At 46.3% G+C, this 16,176-nt stretch overlaps 1 protein-coding gene and 1 long non-coding RNA gene across 6 annotated transcripts in view; one reads left to right on the forward strand and one right to left on the reverse strand.

The window, feature by feature from the left end:
- Nucleotides 1-2,833: 2,833 nt before the first annotated feature.
- On the forward strand, nt 2,834-5,258 carry LOC127929252 (uncharacterized). 5 transcript variants are annotated; one of them, XR_008134175.1, is made up of 6 exons: nt 2,834-3,001; nt 3,481-3,552; nt 3,937-4,056; nt 4,584-4,679; nt 4,848-4,967; nt 5,136-5,258. It is a non-coding gene; the product is annotated as an uncharacterized LOC127929252 (long non-coding RNA). The 5 variants fall into 5 exon arrangements; XR_008134173.1 differs by lacking the exon at nt 4,848-4,967 and having other exon boundaries at nt 4,584-4,751; nt 5,112-5,244; XR_008134176.1 differs by lacking the exon at nt 4,848-4,967 and having other exon boundaries at nt 4,584-4,751; nt 5,136-5,243.
- The window catches only part of LOC118381832 (paralemmin-2-like), a 170,838-nt gene continuing 159,767 nt past the window's right edge, over nt 5,106-16,176 (reverse strand). The window contains exons 6-8 of the mRNA XM_052517217.1: nt 15,950-15,968; nt 12,026-12,175; nt 5,106-6,853 (exon numbers count right to left, since the gene is read on the reverse strand). Of these exons, the coding sequence (XP_052373177.1) occupies nt 6,024-6,853; nt 12,026-12,175; nt 15,950-15,968 (999 nt within the window). The 3' untranslated portion in view covers nt 5,106-6,023. The remainder of the gene's footprint in view (nt 6,854-12,025; nt 12,176-15,949; nt 15,969-16,176) is intronic.

Here is a 16,176-nt window from a genome sequence, read left to right on the forward strand (position 1 = left end):
CTATATAGTCCACTACTTTAGACCATAGCCCTATGGAACCCTATTCCCAATGTATAGTCCACTACTTTAGACCAGAGCCCTATAGAACCCTATTCCCAATATATAGTGCAATACTTTAGACCAGAGCCCTATAGAACCCTATTCCCTATATAGTGCACTACTTTAGACCAGAGCCCTATGGGACCCTATTCCCTATATAGTTTACTACTTTAGACCAGAGCCCTATAGAACCCTATTCCCTATATATAGTGCAATACTTTAGACCAGAGCCCTATAGAACCCTATTCCCTATATAGTGCACTACTTTAGACCAGAGCCCTATAGAACCCTATTCCCTATATAGTCCACTACTTTAGACCAGAGCCCTATAGAACCCTATTCCCTATATAGTCCACTACTTTAGACCAGACCCCTATAGAACCCTATTCCCTATATAGTCCACTACTTTAGACCAGAGCCCTATAGAACCCTATTCCCTATATAGTGCACTACTTTAGACCAGAGCCCTATGGAACCCTATTCCCTATATTCCCTATAGACCAGAGCCACTACTAGCCCTATGGAACCCTATTCCCTATATAGTGCACTACTTTAGACCAGAGCCCTATGGAACCCTATTCCCTATATAGTGCACTACTTTAGACCAGAGCCCTATGGGACCCTATTCCCTATATAGTGCACTACTTTAGACCAGAGCCCTATGGAACCCTATTCCCTATATAGTGCACTACTTTAGACCAGAACCCTATTCCCTATATAGTGCACTACTTTAGACCAGAGCCCTATGGGACCCTATTCCCTATATAGTGCACTACTTTAGACCAGAGCCCTGTGGGTGTTTTATGTAGGGAGCCAAATGGAAAGCAGGTTGTGTGACACAACATTCAGGCCTTGTCGTTACTTACACGCATCCTTCTAATTATTATTCTCAACTCAAAACACTGTCTGTGTCAAAATGCCCCCCTATTCCCTATATAGTGCACTACTTTAGACCAGAGCCCAATGGAACCCTATTCCCTATATAGTGCACTACTTTAGACCAGAGCCCAATGGAACCCTATTCCCTATATAGTGCACTACTTTAGACCAGAGCCCTATGGAACCCTATTCCCTATATAGTGCACTACTTTAGACAAGAACCCTATAGAACCCTATTCCCTATATAGTGCACTACTTTAGACCAGAGCCCCACAATACTTGTAAACTAAGGTCTGCCGTAGAAACTGGACCTCAAGTTGACCCTCAGCACAACTCTCACTACACTACGTCACATTATCAACCCAATGACATGTTATAACCCTCACTACACTATGTCACATTATCAACCCAATGACATATTATAACCCTCACAACACTATGTCACATTATCAACCCAATGACATGTTATAACCCTTACTACACTATGTCACATTATCAACCCAATGATGTGCTGTAACCCTCACTACACTATGTCACATTATCAACCCAATGACATGTTATAACCCTTACTACACTATGTCACATTATCAACCCAATGACATGTTATAACCCTTACTACACTACGTCACATTATCAACCCAATGATGTGCTGTAACCCTCACTACACTATGTCACATTATCAACCCAATGACATGTTATAACCCTTACTACACTATGTCACATTATCAACCCAATGACATGTTATAACCCTCACTACACTATGTCACATTATCAACCCAATGACATGTTATAACCCTTACTACACTATGTCACATTATCAACCCAATGACATGTTATAACCCTCACTACACTATGTCACATTATCAACCCAATGACATGTTATAACCCTCACTACACTATGTCACATTATCAACCCAATGACATGTTATAACCCTTACTACACTACGTCACATTATCAACCCAATGATGTGCTGTAACCCTCACTACACTATGTCACATTATCAACCCAATGACATGTTATAACCCTTACTACACTATGTCACATTATCAACCCAATGACATGTTATAACCCTTACTACACTACGTCACATTATCAACCCAATGATGTGCTGTAACCCTCACTACACTATGTCACATTATCAACCCAATGACATGTTATAACCCTTACTACACTACGTCACATTATCAACCCAATGACATGTTATAACCCTCACTACACTATGTCACATTATCAACCCAATGATGTGCTGTAACCCTCATTACACTACATCACATGGTTATGCATAATCACCCAACCACAGAGCCAGTCCTAATCACCCAACCACAGAGCCAGTCCTAATCACCCAACCTCAGAGCCAGTCCTAATCACCCAACCTCAGAGCCAGTCCTAATCACCCAACATCAGAGCCAGTCCTAATCACCCAACATCAGTGCCCGACCTCACTAATACTCTTGTTGCTGAATGGAAGACCCAGCAGCAATGTTCCAACATCTAGTGGAAAGCCTTTCCAGAAGAGTGGAGGCTGTTATAGCAGCAAATGGGGGGACCAACTCCATATTAATGCCCATGATTATGGAATGAGATGTTCGACGAGCAGGTGTCCACATACTTTTGGTCATGTAGTGTATAAAGTGTTTAGGAGTGGACGATAGAACATTTTTAAGTGTTCCATATAGAGAGTGTTCAGGAGTGGCTGATAGATAGTGTTCAGGAGTGGCTGATAGATAATGTTCAGGAGTGGCTGATAGATAGTGTTCAGGAGTGGCTGATAGATAGTGTTCAGGAGTGGCTGATAGATAGTGTTCAGGAGTGGCTGATAGATAGTGTTCAGGAGTGGCTGATAGATAGTGTTCAGGAGTGGCTGATAGATGATGTTCAGGAGTGACTGATAGATAGTGTTCAGGAGTGGCTCAGGAGTGGCTGATAGATGATGTTCAGGAGTGGCTGATAGATGATGTTCAGGAGTGGCTGATAGATAGTGTTCAGGAGTGGCTGATAGATAGTGTTTAAGTGTTCCAGATAGATAGTGTTCAGGAGTGGTTAATAGATAGCGTTCAGTAGTGGCTGATAGATAGCGTTCAGGTGTGGCTGATAGACAGTTTTCAGGAGTGGCTGATAGATAGTGTTCAGAAGTGGCTGATAGACAGTTTTCAGGAGTGGCTGATAGATCATTTTCAGGAGTGGCTGATAGATAATATTTAGGTGTTCCAGATAGATAGTGTTCAGGAGTGGCTGATAGATGATGTTCAGGAGTGGCTGATAGATAGTGTTCAGGAGTGGCTGATAGATAGTGTTCAGGAGTGGCTGATAGATAGTGTTCAGGAGTTGCTGATAGATAGTGTTCAGGAGTGACTGATAGATAGTGTTCAGGAGTGGCTGATAGATGATGTTCAGGAGTGACTGATAGATAGTGTTCAGGAGTGGCTGATAGATAGTGTTCAGGAGTGGCTGATAGATGATGTTAGGAGTGGCTGATAGATGATGTTCAGGAGTGGCTGATAGATGATGCTCAGGAGTGGCTGATAGATGATGTTCAGGAGTGGCTGATAGATAGTGTTCAGGAGTGGCTGATAGATAGTGTTTAAGTGTTCCAGATAGATAGTGTTCAGGAGTGGCTGATAGATAGCGTTCAGGTGTGGCTGATAGATAGTGTTCAGGAGTGGCTGATAGATAGCGTTCAGGTGTGGCTGATAGACAGTTTTCAGGAGTGGCTGATAGATAGTGTTCAGAAGTGGCTGATAGATAATTTTCAGGAGTGGCTGATAGATGATATTTAGGTGTTCCAGATAGATAGTGTTCAGGAGTGGCTGATAGATAGTGTTCAGGAGTGGCTGATAGATGATGTTCAGGAGTGGCTGATAGATAGTGTTCAGGAGTGGCTGATAGATAGTGTTTATGTGTTCCAGATAGATAGTGTTCAGGAGTGGCTGATAGATGATGTTCAGGAGTGACTGATAGATAGTGTTCAGGCGTGGCTGATAGATGATGTTCAGGAGTGGCTGATAGATGATGTTCAGGAGTGGCTGATAGATAGTGTTCAGGAGTGGCTGATAGATAGTGTTTAAGTGTTCCAGATAGATAGTGTTCAGGAGTGGTTAATAGATAGCGTTCAGTAGTGGCTGATAGATAGCGTTCAGGTGTGGCTGATAGACAGTTTTCAGGAGTGGCTGATAGATAGTGTTCAGGAGTGGCTGATAGATAATTTTCAGGAGTGGCTGATAGATAATATTTAGGTGTTCCAGATAGATAGTGTTCAGGAGTGGCTGATAGATAATGTTCAGGAGTGGCTGATAGATAGTGTTCAGGAGTGGCTGATAGATAGTGTTCAGGAGTGGCTGATAGATAGTGTTCAGGAGTGGCTGATAGATAGTGTTCAGGAGTGGCTGATAGATAGTGTTCAGGAGTGGCTGATAGATGATGTTCAGGAGTGACTGATAGATAGTGTTCAGGAGTGGCTGATAGATAGTGTTCAGGAGTGGCTGATAGATGATGTTAGGAGTGGCTGATAGATGATGTTCAGGAGTGGCTGATAGATGATGTTCAGGAGTGGCTGATAGATAGTGTTCAGGAGTGGCTGATAGATAGTGTTCAGGAGTGGCTGATAGATAGTGTTTAAGTGTTCCAGATAGATAGTGTTCAGGAGTGGCTGATAGATAGCGTTCAGGTGTGGCTGATAGACAGTTTTCAGGAGTGGCTGATAGATAGTGTTCAGAAGTGGCTGATAGATAATTTTCAGGAGTGGCTGATAGATAATATTTAGGTGTTCCAGATAGATAGTGTTCAGGAGTGGCTGATAGATAGTGTTCAGGAGTGGCTGATAGATAGCGTTCAGGTGTGGCTGATAGACAGTTTTCAGGAGTGGCTGATAGATAGTGTTCAGAAGTGGCTGATAGATAATTTTCAGGAGTGGCTGATAGATGATATTTAGGTGTTCCAGATAGATAGTGTTCAGGAGTGGCTGATAGATAGTGTTCAGGAGTGGCTGATAGATGATGTTCAGGAGTGGCTGATAGATAGTGTTCAGGAGTGGCTGATAGATAGTGTTTATGTGTTCCAGATAGATAGTGTTCAGGAGTGGCTGATAGATGATGTTCAGGAGTGACTGATAGATAGTGTTCAGGAGTGGCTGATAGATAGTGTTCAGGAGTGTCTGATAGATAGTGTTTATGTGTTCCAGATAGATAGTGTTCAGGAGTGGCTGATAGATAGTGTTCAGGAGTGGCTGATAGATAGTGTTCAGGAGTTGCTGATAGATAGTGTTCAGGAGTGACTGATAGATAGTGTTTATGTGTTCCAGATAGATAGTGTTCAGGAGTGGCTGATAGATGATGTTCAGGAGTGACTGATAGATGTTTGTTGAGATATGAGCCAATCTAAATGACACACAAACACCCAAATTGACCCTTTCATCTTCAGATTCAGTTCTGTAACAAGACAGTCAAGTTAAATCACTGTATTGTAGCCTATTTCTTACAGACAATTTCTTTCTTTACGTGACATGCTTGTTTTGATGATGTCCTTGTTGTCTATTCTCATTGTTGATTATTCCCAAATAACAGTTAGTAACCACCACACTACAATGTGTTGTGTATACATAAACTAGCAACTGACTGTCCAACCAAACCCCTGCTCTGGTCTGCTCTGGTCTGCTCTGGTAGTGTTGTCCTCCGGTATGAGGTTTCCCCTAGCTAAAGATCCAGGATCAGCTGCCCCTCTCCCAGTCCTGTACTTAACCGTTATTGGGGGAAAGGAACAACTGACCTAAGATCAGTGTCTAGGGTCAACTCAGAAAGGCTAGAGATGAGATAGGATGCTTTGCTTCCCCAGCTCACAGAGGGGGTCAAGGTTTGGACACAACCAGCTCACAGAGGAGAGAGTTTGTAGGTCAAAGGTCAGATAAAGAGAGTGCTGTAACCCCAGCCAGGTCCCAGAGGTCAGAGGGCAGGTGGAGGTTCTGTTAGTAGCCACGAGGAGGAAGAGGATGAGGAAGAGGAGGGTTTAGGGAGGAGGAGGATCAGAGCCTCGATGAACCAACGAGCTCTTCCCTCCCGGCAGTCCCAGGAAAAACTAGAGAGTTGTGGGTAGTGTAGTTAAAGTAATGAGGTCACATGATAGTACAGCAATGGCAGGGCTTTTTCTTCTCTATACCTGCTGGGGAGGGGAGTTCCTTGGTGGCCGTGGCAGAGCTCTCGTCCTTCCCCTCCGACGACAGTTCGGTGGAGTCGCTGAGCGGCCGGGCGCCGGACACCAGGTCGGCGGCGTTGCCGTCGATTACAGAGTAACCGTCGGTGACTGTTTTCTCCCGTAACGACTTCTCATCGTCGTCATCGATCAGGACGATCTCAGCCTTGATGGTGCCGTCGAATCCCAGCAGCCTCTTGGTTTCATCTTGGTTGTCAACGTTATGGTAGCCCATGAAGATCATAGTGACTGGCTTCTCCGCCGTTGCCTGGGGAGCCTCCAGCACCTCTCCCTCGTAGGTTACCTCCCGACGGGGTGGAGGCTGGGTTGTGATAGGGGCGCCTGGAGCTTGGGGAACCTTGTGGGCCATGGTGTCAGGGCTACGGATGGCTGGGGGGGTGGTGTAGGTGGTAGGGAGCTCATCTGTGCGGTCAGTGGAGCTGGGGGAGGTTTTGGTGTCACCAGTACCAACAGGGGTGATAGTAACCTTAGCCTTACCCCCGTCGGCCTGACCGGCGGGCACCCCGACCCGTTGCATCAGCTCGTCCACCTGTTGGGAGCTCCAGGGGTGAACCCCATTCTCCAGGGTGGTGGACCCCCCCGAGCGGACCTCATAGACAACCTTCCGGCCGTCGTCGAAGACCTTGACCCCGCGCTGGGGCACCTCGTCAGGGCTGACGGAAGACGCTGACAGGATCCTGGTGTCGCCTGTCTTCCTGTCCTTCTCCACGTTGATCTCCATGGCGTACATCGCTACAGACAGACAGAACACATCATATCGTTACCATTAGAGTCCTACAATGGGCACATCTCCATGGCGTACATCGCTACAGACAGACAGAACACATCATATCGTTACCATTAGAGTCCTACAATGGGCACATCACCATGGGTACATCGCTACAGACAGACAGACAAAGGGAGACAATGTAGCATGGTATCGCTAAAATATTATTGGACACACAGAATATAGCATGTTACCACATGGTTGCCATATGGTTACTACGTTAGCACAGCAGGACAAAAACTGATCAACACATTAGAGTCCTGACAAGCACATCACCATGGGTACATGGTGTTATAACCAGTCCCAGACAGAACACATTTTACTGTGTTATAACCAGTCCCAATGGGCACATCACCAGTTTACATCGTTACAGACAGACAGGGTATCTCCAGTTTAATTGTTAGTCCTACAATGGGCCATCACCAGGGTATCTCCAGTTTAGACAGTGTTATACATCCAGTCCAGTCCCATGGGCACATCTCCAGTTTACTGTGTTACAGACCAGTCCATAGGGTATCTCCAGTTTAAGTGTTATAATGGGCACATCCCAGGGTATCTCCAGTTTAAGACAGACAGACCACATCAGGGTATCTCCAGTTTTAATGTGTTATAACCAGTCCCAGGGTATCTCCAGTTTTAATGTGTTATTAGAGTCCCAATGGGTATCACCAGTTTACTGTGTTATAGACCAGAACACATCATATCGTTACCATTAGAGTCCTACAATGGGCACATCACCAGGGTATCGCTACAGACAGACAGAACACATCATATGTTATAAGTCCAGCCAATGGGTATCACCAGTTTACTGTGTTATAGACCAGTCCCATCATATCTCCAGTTTAATGTGTTATAATGGGCCAGTCACCATGGGTATCATCAGTTTCAACAGTTAGAACACAGTCATATCTCCAGTTTCAATGTGTTATACAATGGGCCAGTCCCAGGGTACAGTTTTACAGACAGTTACAGAACACATCAGTCCCAGGGTATCTCCAGTTTAAGTCCTATAACCAGTCACCAGGGTATCAGACAGACAGTTTATCATATGTTATAACCAGTCCCAATGGGCACATCACCAGTTTAATGTGTTATAGACCAGTCCAGTCCCAGGGTATCTACAGTTTAATGTGTTATAACCATCCCATGGGTACTCTACAGACAGACAGACAAGGGAGACAATGTAGCATGGTATCGCTAAAATATTATTGTGTTATAACCAGTCCACAGGGTATGCCAGTTTTAATGTGTTATAACCAGACCAGTCCCAGGGTATCTCCAGTTTTCAACACACTGGTGTTATAACCAGTCCCAGGGTATCTCCAGTTTTAATGTGTTATAACCAGTCCCAGGGTATCTCCAGTTTACTGTGTTATAACCAGTCCCAGGGTATCTCCAGTTTACTGTGTTATAACCAGTCCCAGGGTATCTCCAGTTTTAATGTGTTATAACCAGTCCCAGGGTATCTCCAGTTTACTGTGTTATAACCAGTCCCAGGGTATCTCCAGTTTAATGTGTTATAACCAGTCCCAGGGTATCTCCAGTTTTACTGTGTTATAACCAGTCCCAGGGTATCTCCAGTTTAATGTGTTATAACCAGTCCCAGGGTATCTCCAGTTTAATGTGTTATAACCAGTCCCAGGGTATCTCCAGTTTTAATGTGTTATAACCAGTCCCAGGGTATCTCCAGTTTTAATGTGTTATAACCAGTCCCAGGGTATCTCCAGTTTTACTGTGTTATAACCAGTCCCAGGGTATCTCCAGTTTAATGTGTTATAACCAGTCCCAGGGTATCTCCAGTTTCAATGTGTTATAACCAGTCCCAGGGTATCTCCAGTTTACTGTGTTATAACCAGTCCCAGGGTATCTCCAGTTTTAATGTGTTATAACCAGTCCAGTCCCAGGGTATCTCCAGTTTTAATGTGTTATAACCAGTCCAGTCCCAGGGTATCTCCAGTTTTAATGTGTTATAACCAGTCCCAGGGTATCTCCAGTTTTAATGTGTTATAACCAGTCCCAGGGTATCTCCAGTTTAATGTGTTATAACCAGTCCCAGGGTATCTCCAGTTTAATGTGTTATAACCAGTCCCAGGGTATCTCCAGTTTAATGTGTTATAACCAGTCCCAGGGTATCTCCAGTTTTAATGTGTTATAACCAGTCCCAGGGTATCTCCAGTTTAATGTGTTATAACCAGTCCCAGGGTATCTCCAGTTTCAATGTGTTATAACCAGTCCCAGGGTATCTCCAGTTTTAATGTGTTATAACCAGTCCCAGGGTATCTCCAGTTTACTGTGTTATAACCAGTCCCAGGGTATCTCCAGTTTACTGTGTTATAACCAGCCCCAGGGTATCTCCAGTTTTAATGTGTTATAACCACCAGTCCCAGGGTATCTACAGTTTAATGTGTTATAACCAGTCCCAGGGTATCTCCAGTTTTAATGTGTTATAACCAGTCCCAGGGTATCTCCAGTTTCAATGTGTTATAACCAGTCCCAGGGTATCTCCAGTTTTAATGTGTTATAACCAGTCCCAGGGTATCTCCAGTTTCAATGTGTTATAACCAGTCCCAGGGTATCTCCAGTTTTAATGTGTTATAACCAGTCCCAGGGTATCTCCAGTTTCAATGTGTTATAACCAGTCCCAGGGTATCTCCAGTTTCAATGTGTTATAACCAGTCCAGCCCCAGGGTATCTCCAGTTTTACTGTGTTATAACCCCAGATCAACAGGTGTGGTAAAGTTCTTGTCGTTTGTCTCTCCTTCCATCTCTCGTTCCCCCTATCTGTCTGTTCGCCCAGCTCCTACTCTGAGCTGACATGAGCAGAGTGCTAAAAGGAAGTTGGTCCCCGTTGTTCTCTCAACTAGGGAGTGTGTTGTTCTCTCAACTAGGGAGTGTGTTGTTCTCTCAACTAGGGAGTGTGTTGTTCTCTCAGCTAAGGAGTGTGTTGTTCTCTCAACTAGGGAGTGTGTTGTTCTCTCAACTAGGGAGTGTGTTGTTCTCTCAGCTAAGGAGTGTGTTGTTCTCTCAGCTAAGGAGTGTGTTGTTCTCTCAGCTAAGGAGTGTGTTGTTCTCTCAGCTAGGGAGTGTGTTGTTCTCTCAACTAGGGAGTGTGTTGTTCTCTCAGCTAAGGAGTGTGTTGTTCTCTCAACTAGGGAGTGTGTTGTTCTCTCAGCTAAGGAGTGTGTTGTTCTCTCAGCTAAGGAGTGTGTTGTTCTCTCAGCTAAGGAGTGTGTTGTTCTCTCAGCTAAGGAGTGTGTTGTTCTCTCAGCTAAGGAGTGTGTTGTTCTCTCAACTAAGGAGTGTGTTGTTCCTGTATCACTGCTGGCCCTTTAAGGCTGCACTGCATCTCGTGTGTGTGTTGTGTGTGTGTTGTGTGTGTGTTGTGTGTATGTTGTGTGTGTGTTGTGTGTATGTTGTGTGTATGTTGTGTGTGTGGTTTGTGTTTGTCATGTGTGTGGTTGGTTGTATCGCAGCGTTAGCTGTCTATGGATTGGGGCTCTATCCCTCCATCCCTGCATCTGGAATCCCCATTAGCCACCACACCTGTTCCTGTCCTCTCTACCACCCCTGGTCCTCCTATCTACCACCCCTGGTCCTCCTATCTACCACCCCTGGTCCTCCTCTCTACCACCCCTGGTCCTCCTATCTACCACCCCTGGTCCTCCTCTCTACCACCCCTGGTCCTCCTAGCTACACACCCCTGGTCCTGTCATAGCAACCACCCCTGGTCCTCCTAGCTACCACCCCTGGTCCTCCTAGCTTCCACCCCTGGTCCTCCTAGCTACCACCCCTGGTCGTGACCTAGCTACCACCCCTGGTCCTCTTAGCTACCACACCTGGTCCTGTCCTAGCTACCACCCCTGGTCCACCTCTCTACCACCCCTGGTTCTGACCTAGCTACCACCCCTGGTCCTCCTAGCTACCACCCCTGGTCGAGACATAGCTACCACCCCTGGTCCTGTCCTAGCCACCACCCCTGGCCCTCCTCTCTACCACCCCTGGTCCTGTCGTAGCGACCACCCCAGGTCTTGTCCTTTCTACCACCCCTGGTCCTCTCCTCTATACCACCCCGGGTCCTGCCCTAGCTACCACCCCTGGTCCTGTCCAAGCTAACACCCCTGGTCCTGTCCTAGCTACCACCCCTGGTCCTCCTCTTTACCACTCCTGGTCCTGTCCTTTCTGCCACCCTGGACCCGTCCTCTCTACTACCCCAGTCCTCCTCTCTACCACCCTGGTCCTCCTCTTTACCACTCCTGGTCCTGTCCTTTCTGCCACCCCTGGACCCGTCCTCTCTACTACCCCAGTCCTCCTCTCTACCACCCTGGTCCTCCTCTTTACCACTCCTGGTCCTGTCCTTTCTACCACCCCTGGTCCCGTCCTCTCTACTACCCCGGTCCTCCTCTCTACCACCCTGGTCCTCCTCTTTACCTGTCCTGGTCCTGTCCTTTCTGCCACCCCTGGTCCCGTCCTCTCTACCACCCCTGGTCCTGTCCTAGCTACCACCCCTGGTCCCGTCCTCTCTACCACCCCTGGTCCTGTCCTAGCTACCACCCCTGGTCCTCCTCTCTACCACCCCTGGTCCCGTCCTAGCTACCACCCCTGGTCCCATCCTAGCTACCACCCCTGGTCCTCCTCTCTACCACCCCTGGTCCCGTCCTAGCTACCACCCCTGGTCATGTCCTAGCTACCTCCCCTGGTCCTGTCCTAGCTACCACCCATGGTCCTCCTCTCTACCACCCCTGGTCCTGTCCTAGCTACCACCCCTGGTCCTGTCCTCTCTACTACCCCGGTCCTCCTCTCTACCACCCCTGGTCCTATCCTCTCTGCCACCCCTGCCCCTGTCCTCTCTACCACCCCTGGTCCTCCAAGCTACCACCCCTGCTCCTGTCCTCTCTACCACCCCTGGTCCTGTCCTCTCTACCACCCCTGGTCCTCCTAGCTCCCACCCCTGGTCCTGTCCTAGCTACCACCCCTGATCCTCCTCTCTACCACCCCTGGTCATGTCCTCTCTACCACCCCTTGTCCTCCTAGCTCCCACCCCTGGTCATGTCCTAGCTACCACCCCTGGTCCTGTCCTCTCCCCTCTTGGCTCCAGCTCAACAAGCCCCAATACACCCCCCCCACTCCACAGCACCTACCAGGTTTCCTTGGGTGCTCACCAGAGGCAGGTGCTGCTGAGGCTGGGGCCTGGTGAGGAGAGGTGGCGGAGGAGTCTCTGATGTCCGGCTGGTCGGGGAGCTGGTTGGGGAACTGGTTTGGGAGCTGGGGACAGGCGTTACTCACAGCATCTGGTTGGGGCGGAGAGCAGGAGAGGAAGTCAGACTGGATCCCCTGGCCACCACACGCTTGCATTACCCCCTCCCCGTCATCACCCTAACCCCCACCCCCAACACACACTCTATGTCTCTCTCTCTGTCCCTCCACCCACTGTCTGTCACCCATCCTGTCTCTATGCCCCCCCGTCTCTTCCCTCCCACCCTCCCTCTCGCTAACCCTTCTCCCTCCCGTCTCTTCCCTCCCTCCCTCCCTCTCTCCCCTCCCTCTGTAACTCTTTCTCTTCTTTCCCCCAGCCCAGTGCTACGTTCAGCAGAATGTGTAGAGAGGTGTATTAGAGGGGATCAAAGCGGCCCTGGGTTGGGGGGATTCCCTGTGAATAGGTGGATCAGGGTGGACAAAGTACAGGGCTACTGTCTTATGTTGGAGCACTCAATAGTACCGCTGAGGCAGCTGGGAAATGATCCAAGGGGCTATTGTGGCAGAGAGAGAGAGAGACAGAGAGACAGAGAGTAGAGAGAAAGAGACAGAGACAGAGACAGAGAGAGAGAGAGAGAGAGAGAGAGAGAGAGAGAGAGAGAGAGAGAGAGAGAGAGAGAGAGAGAGAGAGAGAGTAGAGAGAAAGAGACAGAGACAGAGAGAGAGAGAGAGACAGAGAGACAGAAAGAGACAGAGACAGAGACAGAGAGAGAGTAGAGGGAGAGTGACAGAGACAGAGAAACAGAGACAGAGAGACAGAGACACAGAGAGAAAATTACAGAAGAGAGAGCAGAGAGAGAGACAGAGTAAAGGGACAGAAGGTAGAGGGAGATAGGGAGAGAGTAGAGAGGGGAGTCAGTAGAGAGAGAGAGAGAGAGAGAGAGAGAGAGAGAGAGAGAGAGAGACTTCCGTATGTGTAATGTTAACTCTTAATTTTTATTGTTTATTTCACTTTATATATTAACTTTATATATTATCTATCTCACTTGCTTTGGCAATGTTAACACATGTTTCCCATGCCAATAAAGTCCTTGAATTGAATTGATAGCAGAGGGAGAGAGCAGAGGGAGAGAGCAGAGGGAGATAGAACACTGCGCATGACTGCAACAGGAGGACCATATCTCCACCTTAAAACAATCCTTGCTAGTTTGTTCTGTGCATTCTGCAGCCTCCTAACTTCACTTGATGATGCATTTCACCCAGACCACAGAACAGTAGTTCACCTGACTCTCAATTAATGATGCATTTCACCCAGACCACAGAACAGTAGTTCACCTGACTCTCAATTAATGATGCATTTCGCCCAGACCACAGAACAGTAGTTCACCTGACTCTCAATTAATGATGCATTTCGCCCAGACCACAGAACAGTAGTTCACCGGACTCTCAATTAATGATGCATTTCGCCCAGACCACAGAACAGTAGTTCACCTGACTCTCAATTAATGATGATGAACAGTTTTCAATTAATGATGCATTTCGCCCAGACCACAGAACAGTAGTTCACCTGACTCTCAATTAATGATGCATTTCGCCCAGACCACAGACCACAGAACAGTAGTTCACCTGACTCTCAATTAATGATGCATTTCACCCAGACCACAGAACAGTAGTTCACCTGACTCTCAATTAATGATGATCACCCAGACCACAGAACAGTAGTTCACCTGACTCTCAATTAATGATGCATTTCCCCAGACCACAGAACAGTAGTTCACCGACTCTCAATTAATGATGCATTTCGCCCAGACCACAGAACAGTAGTTCACCTGACTCTCAATTAATGATGCATTTCACCCAGACCACAGAACAGTAGTTCACCTGACTCTCAATTATGCATTTCACCCAGACCACAGAACAGATCACCGGCATTTCACCCAGACCACAGAACAGTAGTTCACCCGACTCTCAATTAATGATGCATTTCCCCAGACCACAGAACAGTAGTTCACCTGACTCTCAATTAATGATGCATTTCCCCAGACCACAGAACAGTAGTTCACCCGACTCTCAATTAATGATGCATTTCGCCCAGACCACAGAACAGTAGTTCACCTGACTCTCAATTAATGATGCATTTCACCCAGACCACAGAACAGTAGTTCACCTGACTCTCAATTAATGATGCATTTCACCCAGACCACAGAACAGTAGTTCACCTGACTCTCAATTAATGATGCATTTCGCCCAGACCACAGAACAGTAGTTCACCCGACTCTCAATTAATGCTTGTGTTATTTGCTGACTCATTTTTCATGGTAAATATTTATCTTTCCTTCTGATTATGCTGATTTAATATATATTTTTTTATTAATAGATGAGTTATTTGAGACGACCATGATAAGCAGTTGTCTAGCTGCACTCCCAATAGTTTGGTTTCTGACACTTCTTCAATTTGTACTCCTCCCATACTTAATTGTATCCCAGACCAACATGACTTTGGTTTTCTTGGTGTTTAAAACAAGTTTGTTCTGGCAAACCTCACTCCCTGATATTCTCCAAATATCCTTGTAAAGCTGTACCTGTTGAACTGATTGTCTTGCTGTATAAATTGCAAATGGCTAAGGCATAGGGAAGATCGTTGCTATATATTGAATAAAGAAATGGCCCAAGACAGCTGCCCTGCGGTATTCTACAGTTTAACACACGAGGGGAAGAAAATGAACCACTGATACAGGTGGACTGTTTCCTGTCAGTTAAATATGCATTAATTTAGTCAAAATTATTTCATGATCCACTAAAAGAAATGCTGCACTTAAATCTAAAAATAGTACACCCACAAACCTGCCATTATCCATAGCATTGAGAAACTGGTCAGTCATGTCAACCACTGCAGTAGAGAGAGTAGAGAGAGAGTAGAGAGAGAGCGGGAGAGAGTAGAGAGAGATAGGGAGAGAGTAGAGAGTAGAGAGGGAGAGAGCAGAGGTAGAGAGTAGAGAGAGCAGAGAGAGTAGAGAGGGAGAGAGTAGAGAGAGAGTAGAGAGAGTGTAGAGAGAGTGTAGAGAGAGAGTAGAGAGAGTAGAGAGAGTAGAGAGAGTAGAGAGAGAGGGAGAGAGTAGAGAGAGTAGAGAGAGTGTAGAGAGAGAGTAGAGAGAGTAGAGTAGAGAGAGAGGGAGAGAGTAGAGAGAGTAGAGAGTAGAGAGAGAGTAGAGAGAGAGTAGAGAGAGAAATGGAGAGAGTAGAGAGAGTAGAGAGAGATAGGGAGATGCAGAGAGTGATAGGGAGATGCAGATAGAGATGGAGAGATGAAGAGAGAGATAGGGAGATGCAGATAGAGATGGAGAGATGCAGAGAGTGATAGGGAGATGCAGAGAAAGAGGGAGAGAGTAGAGAGAGATAGGGAGATGCAGAGAGAGAGAGGAGTATTGTGGGAAACCTTTAAAGCACACAGCCAGTAGGACTGTGGGTGGAGAGTCTCAACTTCAATGGCTAGGAGTTTGTTTAGCCTGTGTGGTAATGTGTAGCATGTGTAAAGCTTGTCTAGCATGTGTAGTGTGTGTAGAGGCAGTGTGACTGTGTGTGTATATAGAGGGAGCTTGCTAGTACAACGAGATATTTCAGAGGCATGTCGAGCTGTTGATCGTGACCTTAATTGAATAACCATGGCGATAACATCCAGGACTACATTGGAAAGAAATGTTTATTTTTTTCAACACAAATGAAAACCAATCAATTAATCAATTAATAATGATCTATAGTATGTAGATAATAGATCACTCACCATGTTCATTCAATAGTATTTAGATACTGTATATTGTCACTCACCATGTTCATTCAATAGTATTTAGATACTGTATATTGTCACTCACCATGTTCATTCTGAAGACTCTGGAAAGACAAGAAACACAGACAGGACGAGAAGACGTTAAAGATTGTGTTGTGTAGAGTAATGAATGTTCTCTATTTTTCTGTGTAGAGTAATGAATGTTCACTCTCTTTCTCTGTGTAGAGTAATGCATGTTCTCTATCTCTCTGTGTAGATGAATGTTCTCTTTCTCTGTGTAGAGTAATGAATGTTCTCTCTCTGTGTAAATGA

The sequence above is a fragment of the Oncorhynchus keta genome, unplaced genomic scaffold, assembly GCF_023373465.1.
Source record: "Oncorhynchus keta strain PuntledgeMale-10-30-2019 unplaced genomic scaffold, Oket_V2 Un_scaffold_621_pilon_pilon, whole genome shotgun sequence".
Taxonomy (NCBI): Eukaryota; Metazoa; Chordata; class Actinopteri; order Salmoniformes; family Salmonidae; genus Oncorhynchus; species Oncorhynchus keta.